Here is a 20989-nt window from a genome sequence, read left to right as displayed (position 1 = left end):
ATGTGCTGATGTGCTGTGCTTTTAGTATTGTTTAAGGATGCACCATAATTTTTCATTTCCCTGTTGATAGACATCTAGTTTATTTTAGGGGTTTTTTTTGTTTGTTTGTTTTTTGGTTCTGGTGTGTATCCAAGACACTTACAAATAGATCACTATGAATATTCTTAATTGGCACATGCTGTGATTTTTTAAAAATCAAATTAGCATTTCTTATAGAGTAAGGCAAATTGTTTCATTTTATCAAGTCTTTCTCAGATACGGTAGTTGATTTCTATAGTATTTCCTGTTTTAAAAAATCACCAATACAGAGATTTATTAGCAACACCCCACCCCCACCACCCCCACCGATCCCTAACCCCCGCTGGAAAACAAAGATATAGTTTCTTAACTCTTCTGAAAAAGCTTCCTAGTTAATAAACTGGAAATCACAAACCGTCACATTACAGACTTTTACTCAGTTGTGTGTTGAACACATCGAGGTCTAAATAAATATGGATTTAATACATTTTTCCTTAAACACTCAGACAATTTGGTCCTGGTTTAAGACTGCTGCTTAATTTTCCTCAGTAAAGGAAATTTTCTCCCTACCAATATAACTTTCTATGTGACTCCTGGCAGTGTTTGTATTATCATATATACATTTCTAAAAAAAGATGTAATTATATGCTAATTTATATTAGACTTGTTTATGGATATTAGCCTAAAAGAAAAATGAGTGAGTATATGGTCGGCGTGATACCTTGAATGCAGAATCTGTGTATCTTATTCATTTTTTAGTCCCTTAGTCTAATGGTGATTTTCAAACTTCAGCTTGTATCATAACCATCTGAATAGCTTGCTAAAACAGATTTCTGGACTTTACATAAAAGTTCCAGATTTAGTAAATCCGCAGTTGAGCCTGAGACTATAATTTCTGATGATTTCCCAGGTTATGTTGATGCTGTACCTCAGGGCTATACTTGAGACTGGCCTAATATAATGAGCATTTTCTAATTTGTTATATAGTTGGAACCTGATAAATGTTTTGAGCATATATGTTACTATGAAAAATTCCCAAGTGTTTAAAAAAACAAAAAGCAACTTCCATCTCACTTCAAATAAAAATGCACTCTTAACAGCCTTCTCTGTGGTTTTTACCCAACGGAATCCTGCCATACCTACACTGTATTTGTGTGGTTCACTATTACCAGAAAGGCAAAGGATAACTATACTAGAATCCTGATCTTTTTGTGCTCCTTCATCAGGTTTGACTTTTCAAAATGATCTTTTAGATTAAAATGTATTTTAATATTTATTAATTAAAATAAAGTTACATCTCTAGAGAATGTTTATAAATAATGATTTTGTCACTTCGTATTTTTAAACATTTCTGTAATTTAAAATCTGTCTGCAAACATGATTCTTAAAATTTCCACTAATTCCATCTCATTTCTTGCCAGGTTTATCAATACTTTAACACTAAAGATAATCTATAAATACTGTAAAAATAATTGCCAGTCTGTAATCATATTTCCATAATAGATTATAAACTATAGAAAATTTCGAGGTCAAGGATGAATCTCACACACACAAAAACAGATTTTAAAGTTTTAAATAAGATTAAGGCAATTTTTTTTTAATTAAAAAAAATTTTTTTAAACATAACAACATACAAACACGAACTTTCTCACCATATGATCATTCCATTCTTGGTGACTCCCAGTATCATCACATAGTTTATATTCATCACCATGATCATTTCTTAGAAAGTTTGCAACAATTCAGAAAAAGAAAGAAAAAGAAAAAAGAAAAAAACTCATACATACCATACCCTTACTCTCATTGACTGCTAATATTTCTATCTACCCAATATTTTTCAGCCTTTGTTTCCCTTATTCTTTTTTTTCTTTTTTTCCTTTGGGCAGGCACTGGGAATCCAACCTGGGTCTCCAGCATGGCAGGTGAGAACTCTACCTCACTACTTGCTGAGTCACCATGGCCCACCCAGTTTCCTCTATTCTTTTTCTATACCCCTTACACTCCCTTTCCTTGATCACTAGGATTTCAGTCTGCTCAATTTATTTTAACATTTGTTCCCCCTATTATTTACTTATTTTTAATCCATGTGGTTTGCTCATCTGTCTGTACTATAGCTAAAAGGAGCATCAGACACAAGGTTTTCACAATCACACAGTCACATCGCAAAAGCTATATCATTATACAGTCATCTTCAAGGAACATGATGACTCCTGGAACAAAGCTCTACATTTTCAGGCATTTCCCTCCAGCCTCTCCAATATACCTTAACTAAAAGGGTGATATCTATATAATGTGTAAGAATAACCTCTAGGATAACTTCTCAACTCTGTTTGAAATTTCTCAGCCACTAAAACTTTATTTTGTCTCATTTCTCTCTTCCCCCTTTTGGTCTAGAAGGTTTTCTGAATCCCTTGATGCTGAGTCCCAGCTAATTCTAGGATTTCTGGCCCACATTGCCAGTAAGGTCCACACCCCTTGGAGTCATGTCCCACGTAGAGAGGTGGAGGGCAGTGAGTTTGCTTGTCTTATTGGCTGAGAGAGAGAGGCTACATCTGAGCAACAAAAGAAGTTCTCTGGGAGTGAACCTTAGACCTAATTTTAAGTAGGCTTAGCACATATCCTTTGTGGGGATAGGTTTCATATGAACAAACCCCAAGATTGAGGGCTTGAAGATTAAGGCAATTTTTTGAAGTAATTAAAATTTTATTTGTTTTAGGGTTTGAGGAAGTGGCTTTTGGTTCCTGTATATTGAAATCAATATTTTTTTTGCTAGGAGTTAGTTTGAACAGTTTTAAAATTGATAAAGCAGGCATCAAAATTTGTCTTTGCTAGTTTGTGAATAAAGACATAAATAACAAAAATATGTAGTATTTTAAGCTGCTCAGTAGACCTACCTCCAAATAATTTGTCTAATATATTTTCCTTTTAAAGCCTGGTATAGTCCTGTGCAATAGGGCCTTTTTTTTTTTTTTTTTGTATTTTACTCAGAGGAAGCAGTTCTCACTTTAAATCATACTGGAGAGAGTATGGACCTGGACTATGCTAGACTTTGACAGTTCTCAGGCAGTGGGGAGAGGAAATGGAGAATAAAAAATGGCCTTTTCCAACTAAAGACATCCTCTTCACATAGTGGGGCCTTTTTTTTTTTTTTTTTTTTTTTACCTGAGCATTCACCTTTTCTTCAACAGTCTTTGAGACAGGCTTTGCTTCTGCTTGCTCAAATACATGAAAGGTTCATTTTTTCTTCCTTAGTTGTCTAAGTGGAAGCAACTAGAAAGTTGCTGAGTCCCAGCTGCTGATCTCAAAATTTCCTAGCTTTTCCTTCTTTCTTTCTTTCACCCCATTGCTGACCTGGGTAGTGATTTAATGAGAGAAATTATTGCTGCTCTCCACCCCACCCTCCCATCTCTGGCGAAATGTATGCGCTTGAGTTACTATTGTAATAAAAGTGCTTTATGCTGGCTTTTCTCAAAAAAAAAAAAAAAAAAAAAAAAAAAAAACCCTGAAGTGTGGTGGCTGAAGAGCAAGCTGTTATATATATATATATATATAATACAAGTTATTGAAGATTGCATTTCTTCCCAAGCTATCTACAGAGTAGTATTCTTCAGGTAGTTAATAAGAATGCTTATAGAATAAATGTTCTTGGGATCATATAAGAGAAAGAAAGCTAAACAGGTGTTTGAAAGAACGTTTGTCTGAGGTTTTGAAATGTGAATGTGCATTATGATGTTCTTTTTGCTTCATTTGCTAGGTCTAGCTTTATTCCAACTGCTTACCTCCTTCTAAATTGCTGACTTTGATGTTATAATGCCATTTTAATGTCATGTTCTCTAGATGTGGTCTTTGGTAGATTCTTCCTTTTAATCCATGAAAAATCAGTAGATCATTTGGAAGGGGATACTTGGTGATGTGAAAGGAAAAACCTTATGCTACTTTCTGCTGTTGTTATTTTCCTAATTCAAATGGTAAAAATTTCTCAAATATGACAAACTAGATTCAAGTTAGTTCCTCCTCTGTGACTTCATAAGCATCAGTTTGAAATAAGTTTGATAAAATAGCTTCCTTTTGGTTTTGCTCTAAAATATCCTTTTAAAAATCACTGATTAAATGCGTAGAATACTTTCCCCCCTTAGAACTTTTATCACTGATGGAAATATTCCATATCTTCACTATCCCTTAAAGCAGCCACTAGCCAATAGACATATTCTACTAATGAGCATTTGAAAATATGGCTAATGTAATCAAGAAACTGAATTTTTAGTTTTATTTAAGTTTAATTACATTTAAATAGCTATATATGACTATTTGTAGACCAGAAAAAAAAATTGTACTATTTCTCTTAAATTGGTGTGCTTTAAATGAAATTGCTCTTTGGGGAATTACTTTTGAAAGGTTGAGGCTATGATAAATACACTTAAACGATTTATATATATGTAACTTTGTATCCATAGGATTTAGAGAGCTTTTCCACTGGTGTTCCACTTTTATCACATTACCCATATTACAGCTTGCTTTTATGAGCATAAATATTCCCTTATAGTTAGATTTTTTCCTTTTATATAACTAATTCGACATTCTGAAATAATCATATAGGTGTTCAGATTCAGTTTTTTTATAGAGATGTTCTAGGTTTACAGAAAAATCATACATAAAATACAGTTCCCATGTATCTATTGTATTACTAACACCTTACATTAGTGTGGTACATTTGTTATAATTCATGAAAGAACATTTTTGTAATTGTGCTATTACCTGTAGTCTGTTCTTTACAGTAGGATTCAGTTTGTGTTGTGCAATCCTATGGTTTGTTTTTAAAATTTTTCTTCTAGTAACATATAAACAGTCCCAAATTTCCCCTTTAACCACATTCACATGTACAATTCAGTGCTGCTAATTACTTTCACAATGTTGTGCTACTATCACTATCATCCGTTGCCAAAACTTGACAAACAGCCCAAATAGAAACTGTACAATTTAAGCATTAACTCCCTGTTGCCTACCCCAGCCCAGCCCCTGGAAACCTGTCTTCTAGATTCTAATTTTGTGAGTTTATTCTGATTATTTATCATATCAGTGAGATCATACAAGTATTTGTCCTTTTGTGTCTGGCTTATTTCACTCATTATGTCTTCAAAGCTCATTCATGTTGCATGTATCAGAACTTTGTTCCTTTTTATTGCCGACTAATATCCCATTGTATTATATACCATATTTTGTTTATCTATTCATCGGTTGATGCACACTTGGGTTGCTTCCATCTTTTGGCGATTGTGAATAATGCCACTATGAATATCAGTGTACAAATATCTATTCTAGTCCCTTCTTTCAATTCTTTAGGATATATACCTAGAAGATTGCCAGATCATATAGTAATTCTGTAATTAAGCTTTCTGGGCAACTGCCATAACAGCTTCCACAGGAGCTGTACCATTTACATTCCCACCAGCAATGAATGAGTGCTCCTTTTTCTCCACATGCTCTCCAACACCTGTAATTTTCTGTTTTTTTTTAGTAGTAGTAGTTTCAGTGGGGTGGAATGGTTTTGAGTTGCGTTTCCGTGGGAGCTAATGATCATGCACATCTTTTCATGTACTTTTTTCTTTTGTTGCTTGTGCTTTGGATTTAAAGTCTAAGAAACCATTGCCTAACACAAGATCCTAAATTTGTTGAAACTAGTTTTGTGACTCAACATTTGGTCTGTTCTTGAGAATGAATCATGTCCACTTGAAAAGAATTTATAAACTGCTGTTTTGGCTGCCATGTTCTGTATGTGTCTTTTAGGTCTAGTTTACTTATATTATTCAAAGTCTTTGTTTCCTTATTGATCTTCTCTCTGGATGTTTTATAGTATATTGAAGTCTCTAACTATTATTGTTGAGGTATCTACTTCTCCCTTCAATATTTGCCTCGTGAATTTGGAATGCTGGTTAGGTGCATAAATATCTGATTGTTATTTCTTCTTGGTGGATTGACCCTTTCATTAATATTTTAATAAATTTTTTATAAATTAATATTTTTATTAATACATAGTGTCCTTCTTTGTCTTTTGTTTCAGCTTTTGACTTAAAGTCTCTTTTATCCCATATTAGCTTATCTACCCCAGCTCTCTTTTGGTTGCTGTTTGCTTGGATTATCATTTTCCATCCTTTTACTTTCAACCTATTTGTGTCTTTGGGTCTAAGACGAGTCTAATGTAAATAGTATACAGTAGTTTGTGGTTTTTTTATCCATTCTACCAATTGTGACTTTAATCCATTCATCCAAGAGTTTAATCCATTAACATTCTGTGTTTTCACTGTAAAGATAGTATTTAACCTGAGGCCATTTTGTCCTTTGGCTTTTTATATTTCATGTCTTTTTTTGTCTCTCTTTTCCTTTTTTGCAATGTTCTTTTCTGTATAGTTGATCTTTTGTGATGTATCTGACTGATCCTTCTCTCATTTCTGTTTCTGTATATTTTTAAAAGACTTTCTTTGTGGTTACCCTGGGGGGCTTTATTTTGCAACCTATGTCTATAACCTACTAACTTAAAATGATAACAACAACTTGGCTTCAGTAGCATACACGTTCTCTGTTTTGATATCCCTCCTTTTCCCCTCTTTATGTTATTTTTGTCCATATTACCTCTTTATATTTTACTTGACCATTATCAGAAAATATGACTTTTTCTTATTTAATGGAATTCCGTATTTAATAGGAATTAAAGAGCAGAGTTACTTATTGAGGATATAGTACTGTTGGGTTTGGCATTTGCCCATTCAGTTACCTTTACCGAAGATGTTCACTTCTTCACACTACTACAAGCTACTCTCTCCTATCTTTTTCTTTGAACATGAAAAACTCCCTTTAGCTATTCTTGTAAGGTAGGTCTTTTATAATGAACTCTATTTCTGTTTATCTGTGAATATTTTTAACTCTTCCTCATTTTTGAAGGACAGTTATGCCAGATAAAGAATTCTTGGCTGCCAGTTTTTCAGTATCTCACTGCCTTTTTGCCTCCATGGTTTCTGCACCTTGACTTACTGATGACCCCTTATGTGTGTCAAATTGCTTTTCTCATGCTGATTTCAGAATTCTCTCTTTATCTTTAGCATTTGACATTTTGCTTAGTGTCTCAGAGTAGTTTTGTTAAAGTTTGTTCTGTTTGGATTATGTTGTACTTCTTGGACTTGTATACTTATGTCTTTCATGAGTTGGGGAATATGGAGCCATTATTTCCTTAAGTATTCTTTCTGCTCCTTTCCTCTTCTCTACTCCTTCTGGGATTCCCATGAGGTGTATGTTTGTACTCTTCATAATGTCACTCAGGTCCCTGAGATTCTGCTCAATTTTTTTTTCTTCTCTGTTCTGACTGTAAGATTTTGATTGTGCCGTCTTTTAGTTCACTGATACTTTCTTCTGCCTGTTCAGATCTGCTGTTGTTTACCTCTAGTGTATTTTTAATCTCCATTATTATGCCTTTTATCCCTATAATTTCTATTATTTCTTTTTAACTTTCTATTTCTTCTGTTTGCTCATACGTTGTCTTTTATATCCTTCAGTTCTTTAACCACCTTTTGTTTATTTCTATCTATATTTTCTGTCATCTCCTTAAATTGATTTAGCACATTTTTTTGAACTTCTTTGATTAGTTAGAAATTCTGTTTCTTCTCTCAAGTTTTAGTTGGTTCCTTTATCTGAGCCATATCTTCATGTTTCTTAGTATTGCTTCTTTGACACTTGGTTCAATTTATATTGGACCTTTAATGTAGACTGTGTTCAGGTTTTCTTAGCTCTTTTGCAGCTGATTCTTGCCCTGGATATGCAGTGCAACTTTTAAAATTGCCCTTTTTTGTGTGTGCAGTTATCTCATCTCCAGGAGAAAGCTTCCTTTCTTCTGTTCCTTCTCTGGGAATTCTGATCTGTTGTTTGTTTTTGTGTAGAGTTTTCTCCCCAGCTTCTATGTTTTGTTCAAGTTTTCTCCCTCACTCAGTGCCCCATTTTCAGTGCACCCTTCAGTTCTAGGAACTATCTTGCCTTAACAGCAGTTCAGTTCCTACCCCCCCCCCCCCCCCCCACACACACACACACACATTTTTTCCATGAAACTTTTTACCTCAGGTCACTTCCCTTTTAGGATATCCTGCCCCAGGGAGCCAGCTGGGGTCAATCCAGAAAGACCCATTTCTGGTTTAGGTAATACAACAGTTAGACTCGGCTGAGTGTGTGACCCCTTGCCAACAGTTCTGCTGTGGTCTTTTATTTTCCTGGGGGCACGCTTGTTTGCAGCAGTCCTCAGCTGTTTGCTTTACACCCTGGGTCTTTTGCAGTCTTGGGTCCCTGTGTGTGGATATGCCTGGCGTGGGGTCTAACTCTCTGCTGTAAGTGACTCTGTGATCTGCAGCTGTAGCAGGAGGGGCCCAGGCTGTGCTGCCTCTGAGCGACTCCTAAACTGTGAGGGGCCACATAGGAGGGAGCGATCTAGACTGTGGATCCAGGACTTAAATTTTGTACCTGTTTTGAGTGGGGGTTTTGCCTTTTTCCTCCATTCAGCCTTTGTAAAGTTCTTCTCCAGTCTCTCTCATCCTCCAGAGTTCCAATCAAATGGGATTTGTCCTTTCATTAGTTGTTTTTGAGGAGAAACTTTCCCAGGGGATATCTCATGTTGCCATGTTGATGACTTCCAAAAAAGTTCACATTCAGTTTTAAGTGAAGAATGGTAATATAAAGAAAGATGATATTCTATGATATTAGAGATCTTGGATTTAGTTTCACTTGTGACTGGTATTCTCTACAATATTTAGGCAGTCACAAAATTTTTATGGCTATCAGTTTATCTATAAATTGAAGATACAGTATATGTAAATGGCCTTGAAAAAGTGAAAGGTGCACAAAGTTGAAAATTATTAGTGTTATGAATGTAGTTGTTAAATAATTATGTTGCATTTCAAAAATTTGACTCACATCTGGAAATATACTTTTGAGTTGTAAAGATTGTGATTACTTGAATATTTGGACATGTAATACTTATACTTGGCAGAAAGATAAAAGTATCAAGTTTTATAAATTCATTTGTGTGGTAATTTGTTACAATTGATAAACCATATTGATAAGGTATTTTAACTCAAGTCCATAGTTTACATCAGAGTTCACTCTGTCTATACAGTTCTGTAGGTTTTGACAAACAGATGATATCTTGAATCTGCCATGAGGGTATCATACAGAATAGTTTTGCTGCCCTAAAAATGCCCTGTGATGGATAAGTTTTTCAGTAGTGTAATAAAAAAGTTTTTTAAAGCCATGTATTTTAGCTTATAATCATTATCCTTGTCATTAAATAGTGATTTTTACTCTCCTTAGTTTGCGAAACCCTAAAATGATCTCATATATTCAATATGGTATTATGATATTGTTTGATTTTTTAATGTAATTACTAAATGATCTTACCACTTTATGGCATCATTTGTGATTTAATGTTTTGTGTTCCATTAGGATATATTTTCTATTAATGATTAAATAACTGAAAATGAGTTTTTAGTTAAAAAAAATTCTAGTTTTCTGATATGTAGCTGAGATGTTTTAAAAATTAGCATTACTGTTAATTTATAATCAGCTCATATTTATTGATTTTAATCTTTTCCTTTTTCATTTTTATAATATTTATGTTATAAGTTAGTTTGCATTTTTTAGTATAAAAATGCCTGGTATATTTTAAAGAAGATACTGTTGTTAATACTGTCTTCCCTGAGTGCAGAAAAAGTAGTACTATCAGCCCTCTATCTGTCTAGATATTTAACATTTAGGTTACTCTATGATACCTACTATTCCTGACCTAGTTCTGTCTATCTTGCTTCTGTCCACTCGGTTTAGTAGAAATATCATTTATTTAGTTTGGCTGTTTTTTTTTTTTTAAAGTGTCAATATGCAAAGCTTCACAATTCCCTTTGAATTAATTAACTTTAAAATATTAGTGTTGATAATATGAAGATATTAGACATATTGAGCAGTATGACTGTTAAAGTGATCATGTCTAATTTAGAATATGACAGAATATTTAAAACATTTCATGGGGTTAGGAAAATCTTGGTGTCAAAGAGTTTTAGAATAACCCCCAACTTGTATGTGCTAAGATTTTGAAATATATTTTAGTTGCTGTGAGATGATAGAAGGGTAGAATAAAGACAAAATCCCTTTTTTTTAGACACCTAGCTGTTGGGCAGAAGAGGGAGCAGAAAAACGGTCACATCAGCGTTCTGCATCATGGGGGAGTGCTGATCAACTAAAAGAAGTAAGTTTTGTTTTCAGCCTTTGATCCTAGCAAATTTTCTTTCTGGCTTCTTAATAAAATAGTGCTACTTTTACTTGTGCTAACCTTATCTCTTTGAGTTTGTATTGTCTTCTAAGCTTTCTTGAGCACATTTGAGCTTACCTTATAAACTTCATGTCCTTTATAAATATTTCATCTGCACCCCCTCAGTATTACCTTTCCAGAGTGAAATTTTATGTAATAATTGCTATATTATGTACACTTTAGTTATCTTTTGTTCCACTGCAGCTTGCTTTTTTTTGATATAAAAACCAGAAGTATTGTAAAATACTGTTTTCTGATTCTAATAGCTCCTCATTCCAATAGTGTTTTCATGTACTGGTTTGAAAGTGTTGTGTACTCCAGAAAAGCCATGTTCTTTAATCCTGATTCAACACTGAAGGGTGGAAACGTTTGATTGGGTTGTTTCCATGGAAATGGACCTTTTACTCAGTTGTGTGCATAGCCTTTTGATTGGATTAATTCCATGGAGATGTGACACTCCCTGTTGTGTGTAGCCTTTTGATTAGATGGAAATGTGACTCCATCCATTCAAGATGGGTCTTGATTAATTTACTCGTGTCCTTTAAAGGGGGGAAACATTTTAGAGAAAGCTCAGAAGAGACATAGTAGACACAAACATTTAGAAATGCAGTAGCTGTGGGAGATATCAGGTGCTGCGAGAGCTGACAGAAGCTAGACAGGAACCGAAAGGTACATAGATACAGACATTTGGAGATGCTTGGAATGCTGAAGAAGTGGCTTGGAGTGCCAACCGAGAGAGCAGACACCTAGACACAGATGTTTGGAGATGCATAGCCCAGCAGACGTCACCATGTGCCTTCACAACGTCACCATGTGCCTTCACATGAGATGCTAAGCAAGCCAGAAGCCAGAAGGATCCACAGGGGCTGAGAGAACCATTTGAAACCAGAAGTCAGGAGAGGATGCACATGCCAGCCACATGCCTTCCTATGTGTCAGACATTGGCCTTTCTTGAGTCAGAGTATCTTTCTCTGGATGCCTCACTTTGGATAGAACTGTAAACTTATAACTTAATAAATCCCCTTTATAAAAGCCATTCCATTTCTAGTATATTGCATTCCAGCAGCATTAGCAAACTACAATAAGCATATTATTGCCTTTTGGACCTCAACAGTACAGTGGAAACCATGTCTTTAAAAATAGTTTTTTATGACTATTCACTTATTTATTCTAAGGAACCTTAATTATGATACTATTCTTTATGCATATTTTGCATTGCTTTTCCTGATAGCTTTATCTTTTACTCATCTAAATTCCTGTCTGTTTTTACAAAATTACTGAAACTTTGATTTGTAAGGTTATCTAGTCTATCCTTTCTTTAATACTCCTTAAAAAGCTGATAATCGGGCGGGCCACAGTGGCTCAGCAGGTAGGAGTGCTTGCCTGCCATGCCCGAGGACCCGGGTTCAATTCCCGGTGCCTGCCCATGTAAAAAAAAAAAAAAAAAAGCTGATAATCAAGTGTCATGATCATTATCAATGACTGGATCTCTGTACTTTAAAAGAGAACCAATTCAATTGTTTTAACTTGTTTAATACATTCTTTTGTATATTGAACTGTAAGTTATATCCTTAGTTTTGATTCAGCCCTCTGAATCAACATTAAATAATTCTACTTCTTTAAAAATTTGAATAATATTAATATTTGAATAATGTTATTATCACTAGATCATTTTATTCTCCAGGATAAACATTAACATTTCTCTCAATTGATTTTCATATGCCGTTGTTTCCAGACCTCTTAGTGTTGTTTTCATATAATATAGGTTATCAGTATCCAACATGTACCATTGTACCTGAACTGAACAGATACAGGCTATTAGCATGATTTTTGCCTATGATGGTTTTACATTTTCTAGTGGCCTCCTTGTATTATTGATGTAAAGAGATTCTCAATTCCTTATATCTCCTTGCATTCAAATGTGCGTACACACAAAATCAGTTTTTCCCAGCGTCAACAAAAAAAGAAAAGAATCTAATATATCCATGTTAAAAAAGCTTCACATCTATGCATAGAATTTGAATAAAAGAAAAGTAAACTTGCAGTTTTATCACAGAGATAAATACAGTCTCAAAAGTTATCAGCAAGATTGCAATTTGACTGAATTGCAGCAAAACATAATATACAGTAATATAAAAAGAATTACTGATATGACTGAGAAGAGAAAGTTCAATTGTTGTCCTCAAAAGTAACCATAAAGCTGACAAAACTACCAGAACAGTGATTTCAGTGCTCCGGAAATCAACCAATCTGAGAAACTTTATTCCTGAAAACTACTGTATTTAGGGTATGAATAGTAGAAATTTGTGGTGTTCTTGTCTCAACCTGCTCACCTTCTCCCCATCTTCACCTCTAACTCAGTTGGTATAAGAGTCAAACCAGGATGGGACAGGAGTGAAAACCAACAACTTGGCTACCCATGCTGGAAAGAGTTCCCTTGATATGAAACGCCATAGATTAAAGTGCCACAGTTTTGGTGGCAACTGAATAGGGAATACAATTCTTGAAAGCCAAAGATGAAAAAGAAAATCATGCATCATACATAGGGGACAGTAATACCTTTAATGCCCAACTCTTCATTAGAAATAATGGTGATCATAAGAAATAGGATGAAATATTTGAGTGCTGAAAGAAAAAATTGTTAGGTATGCATCAAACCTTGTCTTCAAAAATAAAGGTTAAGTGAAGGCATTCCCAGATAAAGATTGAAATTGTTGCTAGCAGACCACCTTCTAAGAAATGCTAAAGGAATTCCTTCTGGTTGAAAATAAGTGACACTAGGCGTTAATTTGAATCCAAAGGAAAAAATGAAAAATGCTAGAAATGGTAAATGTATGAGTAAATATGAGTCAATAAATCTATTCTTTTCTCATTTTTTTTCACTTAACTTATTTAAAACACATATGATCATATAAATCAATGACTACAACACTATTTTGTTGGATTTATACCCTTTATGTAGGAAATATATGTCAATAACAGCACAAAGGACGATTGAGGAAAAGGAGATATATCGGAGTAGTTTCTATTTTACTGTCATTAAGCCTTATTCTGAAATTAGATTATGATAGTTTAAGATGCATATTGTTATCCTTAGAGCAGTTATTAAGAAAATAACTCCCCAAATTGTAAAAAGTACATTAAAAATAGTTATTACAAAAGAAGGTAGTGAAGAAAGAATAGAAGAATTAAAATAGGAAACAGATAGCAAAATGGCAGGCATAAATCCAATCATATCAACAACCATATTAAATGTGAATGGATGAACACTCCATTTAAAAGGCAGAAATTGTCAGATTAGATATAAAAGCAATACAACTATACGCTGTTTTAGTTAAGAAACACCACTTAGGTATTAGTTTTCTATGCTTCTGTAGCCAAATACCACAACCTGGATGACTTAAAAGAACAGAAATTTATTCTCACACAGTTCTGGATGCTAGAAGTGAGGCATTAGCTGTCAGTAAGAACCATGTTCTCCCTGAAAACTCTTAGGATGGGATCCTTCCTTGCCTCTTCCTAGCTTCTGGTGGTTACCAGTAATCCTTCGCATTCCTTGGGATGACAGATTGAATTATGTACCCTACAAAAACATGTTCTTCATCCATTCCTGTGGTTGCCAACCATTTATAAATAAGAACTTTAGATGAGATTATTAAGTGTTAGCCAGCTGAATCAGAATGGGTCTTACTTGATTTTAGTACTTAAGGCCTTACTGAGAAGGCCACAGAGAGAAAGCCACAGAGAGCAGCCAGAAACTGGGAGTCCCTGGAACGTGGGATAGAAAAGAGAAGATGCTGCCATGTGTGCATTGCCTGGCTTATAACAGAAAGTCAAGCACTCTAAAGATTCCCAGCCAACCAGAAGATACCAGCCCTGGAAAGAAAGAAGCTTTCTAACCTCTGAAACTGTGAGCCAGTAAATTCCTGTTGCTAAACCAACCCATTGTATGCTACTTTTTTTAGCAGCCAGGAAAATAGTAGTTTTTTATATCAAAAGTGGGGTGTTGCTGTTAAAAATAACTAAAATGTAGAAATGGTATTTGTATTGATGAGTAGAGGGTGGCAGAATTGTGAGTTCTCAAAAGTAAGTGAGAATTGTCAAGAACATTTTATCTTCTTAGAAAATACACAATTTATCATGAACAGAATGTTGGTAGAAATATGGATGTTAAAGGTACTTTCAGCAAGGCCTCAGAAGAGAATGACAAATGTGTCATAGGAAATTGGAACAACGGTGATCCTTATAAAGTGTCAGGGAATTGGCAAAATTGAGTTCTGACATTAAATAGAAGTCACAACTGTGCAATCAGTGACATTGAATATTTGGCTGAGATTTCCAAGTTAAATGTGGAAGGTGCAGCCTGCTTTGTCCGTGCAACTTATAGTGAAACGAGAGAGCAAAAAAATAAACTGAGGATTGTACTAAGCCCAAGGAAACCAACAATTAATAATTTGGAAAATTCTTAGCCTACCCAGATAACATGCTCTGAGACTAGGGCCAGAAGTGACTATCAGGGACCACCCTGTGCTTTGGGAAAGTGCATCCCCAAAGAATAGGGCTCCACATGAGGGTTTAACTAAACAGTCTTTTACTAAAATTGTGTGTGGCCAAACATGAATCCAGTTGACCATTTCAGTGGAGGTGAGGATTGGAAATGCCGTTATCCAGGAAGGATCTTTGAAAAGTTCTTCTGTCTGATGGCTTGAACCCTCTTGAACCATACTCAGAGCCAATAAGGTTTTTGCAAAATTTGTATGAACAGAACCACTGCCAGCCTGGACTGGGAGGGACAGAGACGGGACAAATTGAAGTAAGTATGTCCTCAAAGGCAGAACTATGGAAGCAAGGATCTAAATAAAAAAGATTTCCTCAGGCCAAGAGAATGAACCCACTCACATGTATGGAAAAGGTAGGTCCCACTAGGTCCTGCCCTGCTCTTGGAGGGTGCAAGCCGTTAGCCCCAGTGCTTGGAGGGACAGGGTCTTGCACCCTTATATTCAGTAAGAATGCTGCCAACCTGATGCTCAGAGATGGTGGGACCTGTGCACTAGTGTCTGTGGAGAGCCTGGCTTCTAGGCAAGCACCTGGAAAGGGTAGGACTGCTGCTCCATTCGACCTGGAGGACAAGCCATCAATCCAGAGATGACTCTCAGACCATTATATCTAGTAAGAGTTTGACCTGCTGGGTTTCAAATTTGTTTGGACCTGTGACCTTTGTTTTACTTCCAATTATCCTTTCTGTAGTGGGGATGTTTATCATATGCTATCTTGTGCCTATCCCACCATTGTATATTGGCAGGAGTTAACCTGTTTTCTAAGTTTCACAGGTTCATCAGACAAAGGAATCTGTCCCTGGACAGACCACACCCATAACAGTTTGTGGGGTTTTTGGCTACCTTTTTTTATTTTTAACTTTTTATTTTGAAATACCTTCAAATCTATAGGACAGTTCCACAATAATAAAAATACCATACAGAGAACTCCAGTATATCCCATCCCTCCACCCAGATACCCAGATCCATCAGTTGTAACGTTTTGTGACATTTGCCGTATCATTCTTTCTTTCTGTCAATTTTCTAAATACTTCTGTGTGAGCTATATACGTCATGTTCCTTGAATGCTTAATACTGCCATGTACATGTCCTAAGAACAAGGATATTTACTTATGTAACCACCTTAAGTGCAGTTTTCAAATTTAAGAAATTTACAGAGATGTGAAGCTTAAAACTATATTCCAGTTTTTCACATGTCCCAGTAATGTTCCTTTCAGCTTTTTCTCCTCCCTTGCTAGATCACACCCAGGATCACATATTGCTTTTGTCATTGTCTCTTTATTTGCTCTTTATGTTCATATATATTCCTACAGTTAAAAGTATAAGCATAAACTTTCTGATTTCAACCACCCTCAAGCATACCATTCAATGGGATTAATCATTTTCACAGTATTACGGTAACCTTACCACCTTCCATTACGAAAACTTTCATATCTTTGCCAACAGAGATTTTATACCCATTATGCATTAACTCCTTATCTCTCATTCCCCCACCACTGCCCCCAAAACCTCTAATTTCTGTCTGTGCGAGGTTGCATATTCTCTGGTATTTTCCTTGCAGTTACCATGGGGCTTAAATTTAACATATTAAATCTACAACTTTCCCGGTGCCTGCCCATGCAAGAAAAAAAAATCTGTAACAATCTCATTTCCTTTGACATCAAATTAGCTCTAATAGTATGAAAAACTATTCCTGTTCCCCTCTGTCTGCTCACCTTTATGTAGTTCTTATCACAAATTACATGTTTATATATTAAGTCAAAAATCACTGATTTATCATTTTATATATATTTGCCTTTTAGATTCTGTAGTAAGTAAAAGTGGAGTTACAAGCCAGAAATACAATATTACTAGTTTTTATGTTTACCTATGTCATGGTCCTCACCAGAGATCTTTATTTCTTCATATGGCTTCAATCTATTGTCTGTTATTCTTTCCTTTCTCCCTGCAGAACTCTCTTTAGCATCTCTTGTAAGAGGCCAGTCTAGTGGTAACAAATTCCTTCAGCTTTTGTTTATATGGGAATATCTTAATTGCTCTCTCAATTTTGGTAAGAGAGTCTTCCCAGGTATAAAATTCTTAGTTACCAATTGTTTTAGTTCTGTACTTTTTGCCTTCTTGCCTCCCCAGTTTCTGATGAGAAATCGGCACTTAATCTTCTTGACACTTTTATATGTAACATGTTCTTTTCTTGTGACTTACAGGAATTTTTTTTTTTTTTTATCTTCGGCATTCGGCAGTTTTATTATCATATGCTATGATGTGAGTCTGTTTGGACTTATTCTGTTAGGAATTTGTTGAGCACCTTGGATGTATTAAATTTGGGAAGTTTTTAACTTTTATTTCTTTGGATATTCTCGCTGCCCTATTTTCTCATTCTTCTTCTGAAATTTCCACAAAGCATATATTGGTATGATTGATGGTGTCCCACAAGTTCCTGAGGCTATATTGTCTTTAGTTCATTCTTTCTTCTCTCAGTTCCTCAGACTAAAGAATTTCAATTGTTTTATCTTCAAATTCCTCTGATTCTTTCTTCTGCTAGTTTCAGTTTGTTGGGGAATTTTTGATTTGTTACTGAGATCTTCAGCTCTCTGCTGCTCTTTTTCATGATTTACATCTGTCTTTTGATATTCTTTTTGTGTTCATTCATCATATTCCTTTTGTTCTTTGGTCATGTTTCTTTTAACTCTCTGAGCATATTTAAGACCTTGTTTTTTTTTTAAATGTTTGTCAGGTATGTCAGGTCTGGTCCTCCTCATTTATGGTCTTCAGTGCTTTAATATTCTTTGCCTGTACCACAGCTTCCTGTTTCTTTGTATGATTGTAATATTTTGTTGAAACGTGGACATTTGGATTGTTAAAAACTGGACATTTTAATATTTTAAAATGTTATCACTAAAATTTAGACTCTAAGCCACCTGTTTCTTAAGCTTATATCCAGCTAGTGTTATGACAGAACTTTCCTTAAATGCTCAATGCTAATAGAACAACAACAGCAGCAGCAAAAACAAACAACAGCAAAAAAAAAAAGTAAACACCTTTTCCAGTCTTTGCAGTTTGACCTTTGCAGGTGTTCTCCTTCACAGTCTATCCATACAATGAGTTTAGAGACTAACCCAGGTCAAAGCATAGAGACCTCCCTGAATTTTTCTTAGCCAACACATCTTGTCTTGGACATGCAGCGTGGCCCTAGGATTTCTCTGATTTACACTCGATCCCAGGTGCTGCAGTGTATGTCCTACAGTCAGCAATCCTTTCCCAAGGTGGTACGACCTGACTGCTATCTTATAGCATTCTGTAGGAAAGCTGCATGAGCTGCCTTCTACACACATGGCAGTTTCTGGGATAGTGAGTCCCTCAGGCTACCACCAAATAGATTGGGCCAGACATACATACTACCATTTTGTGTATGAGGGTTATTCTGCCCCTTCTGGAACTGGTGCCAAGGATCTGCTCTGAGCTGGGATGGGGTGGGGGGAATAGGGGCACCAGCCAGGGTGCCAGGACAACTTACTGCTTTTAAGTGTAGCCTTTTTCTTTTTGAAATTTAGTCCATGAGCTGCCTGTTCCTTAGGTTTGTATCCAGCTAGTGATATGACTGAGATTTCCCTGAGTGCCAGGTGGTAACGGAAACAAACACACCAACATAAAAAACACCTTTCACAGTTTTTGCAAATTGACTCTGCATTAGCTGGTGCTCTCCTTTGCACAGGGTCCTCTCTGTCTTCTTTGATCCTGAATTTTTTCATGGGCTTTTGCTTGTACTTTACACTTTCTGGTGGCCTTATGAATTCCTTAGGAATTTGAAGGCCCCTCTATTCTCTATGAAATAGACTTTCTATCCCTCCAGACTACTCTGTGGAATGATTTAAAGCAAATAATCCTTTGCTCCAGGCTGCTCCCACTTAATTAATTCTTACACTGCCTTGGCTGCCTGTAAACTGCTTCTGCCTATAGGGCAAGTTCTGGAAGGGAGAGCCAAACGAGTTTCCAGGTTGTCTTTCAGGCTGTCATCCGATAGATTGGCACCAACATACACGCAACTCTTTTGTGTTTACAGGGGTTTCTCTGTTCCCTCGGGAACAGGGCCAGGGACCTACAATGGAAGCACAGCCTAGCTCTGCACCATAAGGGATCAGCAAGAGTGCCACAAGCTTCATCTCCCATTTTTAAAGCTGCACTTTTTTGATTCTGTATTTGCCCTGCTACTGCAGCCCTTTAATCATTCTCCTCAGTTTTGAAGACAATATCTCTGCCAGTTTTTGCTAGTTGCTCAAAGACTCTGTGGGGAAATGTACCCTGGTTCCTGTGCTGCAGTCTAGTCAACTAGAAGCCATGACTGAGTTTTCCTTGAATGCCAGGAATACTCCGTTTTTTTTTTTCATTTTTACTTTTTTTTTCATGTCACTGTTTTATCTTTTCTTTTTAACTACATGAGCAGTACATGCAGCTACCTGTGTGGTAATATTGTTTGAAAGTTAACACTTAATCTCAGAAAACAAGGCATATCATGTGGTAGAAAATTTAGTGCAAATTTGGAAACATGGTTTTTTTTCTTTTATCCTGTTTTTTTTTTTTTTTTTTTTAAAGTGTTGGGATGGAGGGAGGGCACAGGATGGGCGTATATAGAGCTATGTATAATTTGCCATGCACACCGCCACTGTGGAGCCGGGCCCATGCTCCAGATGAAGCACCATGCAGAGAAAGATGAAGTGATGGTTCCCCAAGCCCCTGGCCCTCATGAGCCATGTGGGGGCTTCCCAGGTCAGCCCAGAGTGAGGTAGCCTTGCCACCCCAGAAGGTTCTAGATTCCCTGACCATCCCCCCTGCTATAGAGGGGCCTGGGCTTTCGTCCCCTGTGGTCCCTGTGGAGAGGGGCCCTGAGATCAGATGGACCCAGACTTCCTAGCCAGAGAATGGCAAACCCTTCTGGGGCAGGGGCCAGTTGTTGGGGGAGGAGGGTCTTAGGTCAGTTTTTAGGATTGGGTGGGCTTGGTTTGGGAGGAGAGTTGCAGGGGGTGGGTGTGGGTGGGAAGGGGCTGGCTTGCCCTGGGCCCCCCGTGAAGAGAGTGAGGGGGTCCCTGGAGCCAGAGCAGATGATGGGGACTCCAGTCTCCCAGGATGGCTTTGGCCTTGCCCCAGGGAGGGGAGAGAGTTTCCCTTAGCATCAGGTATATAGGAGGTCATTTGGGGCCGGGCTGGGTGGGCTGAGGCAGAGTCCCTGGGTCTAAGCTCTATGGCCCTGAAACACCTGCTCCCTCCAGGAACCCCCAGCCAAGATGGGGATCCTAGGGGTGGGCAGGGGCCAGGGATGCTTTTAAGAAGCCTTTTACTTGATTAGGTGCTTGCCCTATTACTGTTATCCTTTAACTGTTTTTCTGTATACCTGAGAGAAAGTTGTTTCTGCCAGTCTTGCCATTGTATGAAACTTCTGTGAGGGGACAGAACCCTGAGGCATCTCATTCAGCCATCTAGATGAAAGCAGGGACCCCTGTTTTTAATCTTAATCCATTCCTGTGTGTGTGAAGTCTTATAAATAGGGCCTTTTGATGACAATATATTTAGTTAAGTGTGGTCAATCAAAGCAGGATTGGTCTTCATCCTTTTACTAGATAAAGCCACAGAGCAAAAGGCCCAGGGGGCAGACAGAAACTTAAAGTCAACTGAACCCGAAAGACCACCACCATGTGCATTGCCATGTGACAGAAAAGACCCAAAGATTGCCAGCCCGTCAAAAAATATTAGACCCAGAGGCAGTAAACCTGCTGACCCCTGACATCATGAACTGGTATATTCCTGTTAAGACAGCCGATAGTATTATATTTGTTTCAGCAGCCAGATAATTAAGGATGTCCAGTCACCACTTTGATTTAGTTTTGCACTGGAGGTTCTAGCCTGTACCATTAGGCAAGAAAGAGAAATAAGAGACATCTGTATTGTAAAGGAAAAAGTAAAACTGACTTTATTCACAGATAACTGGTCTTATATGTAGAAAATCCTAAGGAATCTATAAATACGTTACTAGAATAAACAAGTTCAGCAAGGTTGCACGATACAAATTCATGATATAGAAACCAGTTTT

General features: G+C 36.6%; 1 protein-coding gene across 3 annotated transcripts in view; it reads left to right on the top strand.

Annotated features, from left to right (window-relative positions):
- GLCCI1 (glucocorticoid induced 1) overlaps positions 1-20989 on the top strand; it is a 109135-nt gene that overhangs the window by 51813 nt on the left and 36333 nt on the right. For all 3 annotated transcript variants that reach the window (XM_077122941.1, XM_077122930.1, XM_077122952.1), the window contains exon 3: positions 10202-10288. In XM_077122941.1, coding sequence (XP_076979056.1) covers positions 10202-10288 — 87 coding nt within the window. The remainder of the gene's footprint in view (positions 1-10201; positions 10289-20989) is intronic.

The sequence above is a fragment of the Tamandua tetradactyla genome, chromosome 1, assembly GCF_023851605.1.
Source record: "Tamandua tetradactyla isolate mTamTet1 chromosome 1, mTamTet1.pri, whole genome shotgun sequence".
NCBI classification, from domain to species: Eukaryota; Metazoa; Chordata; class Mammalia; order Pilosa; family Myrmecophagidae; genus Tamandua; species Tamandua tetradactyla.
Note: the sequence above shows the minus strand (reverse complement) of the source record. Positions and strands in the feature narration are given on the sequence as shown.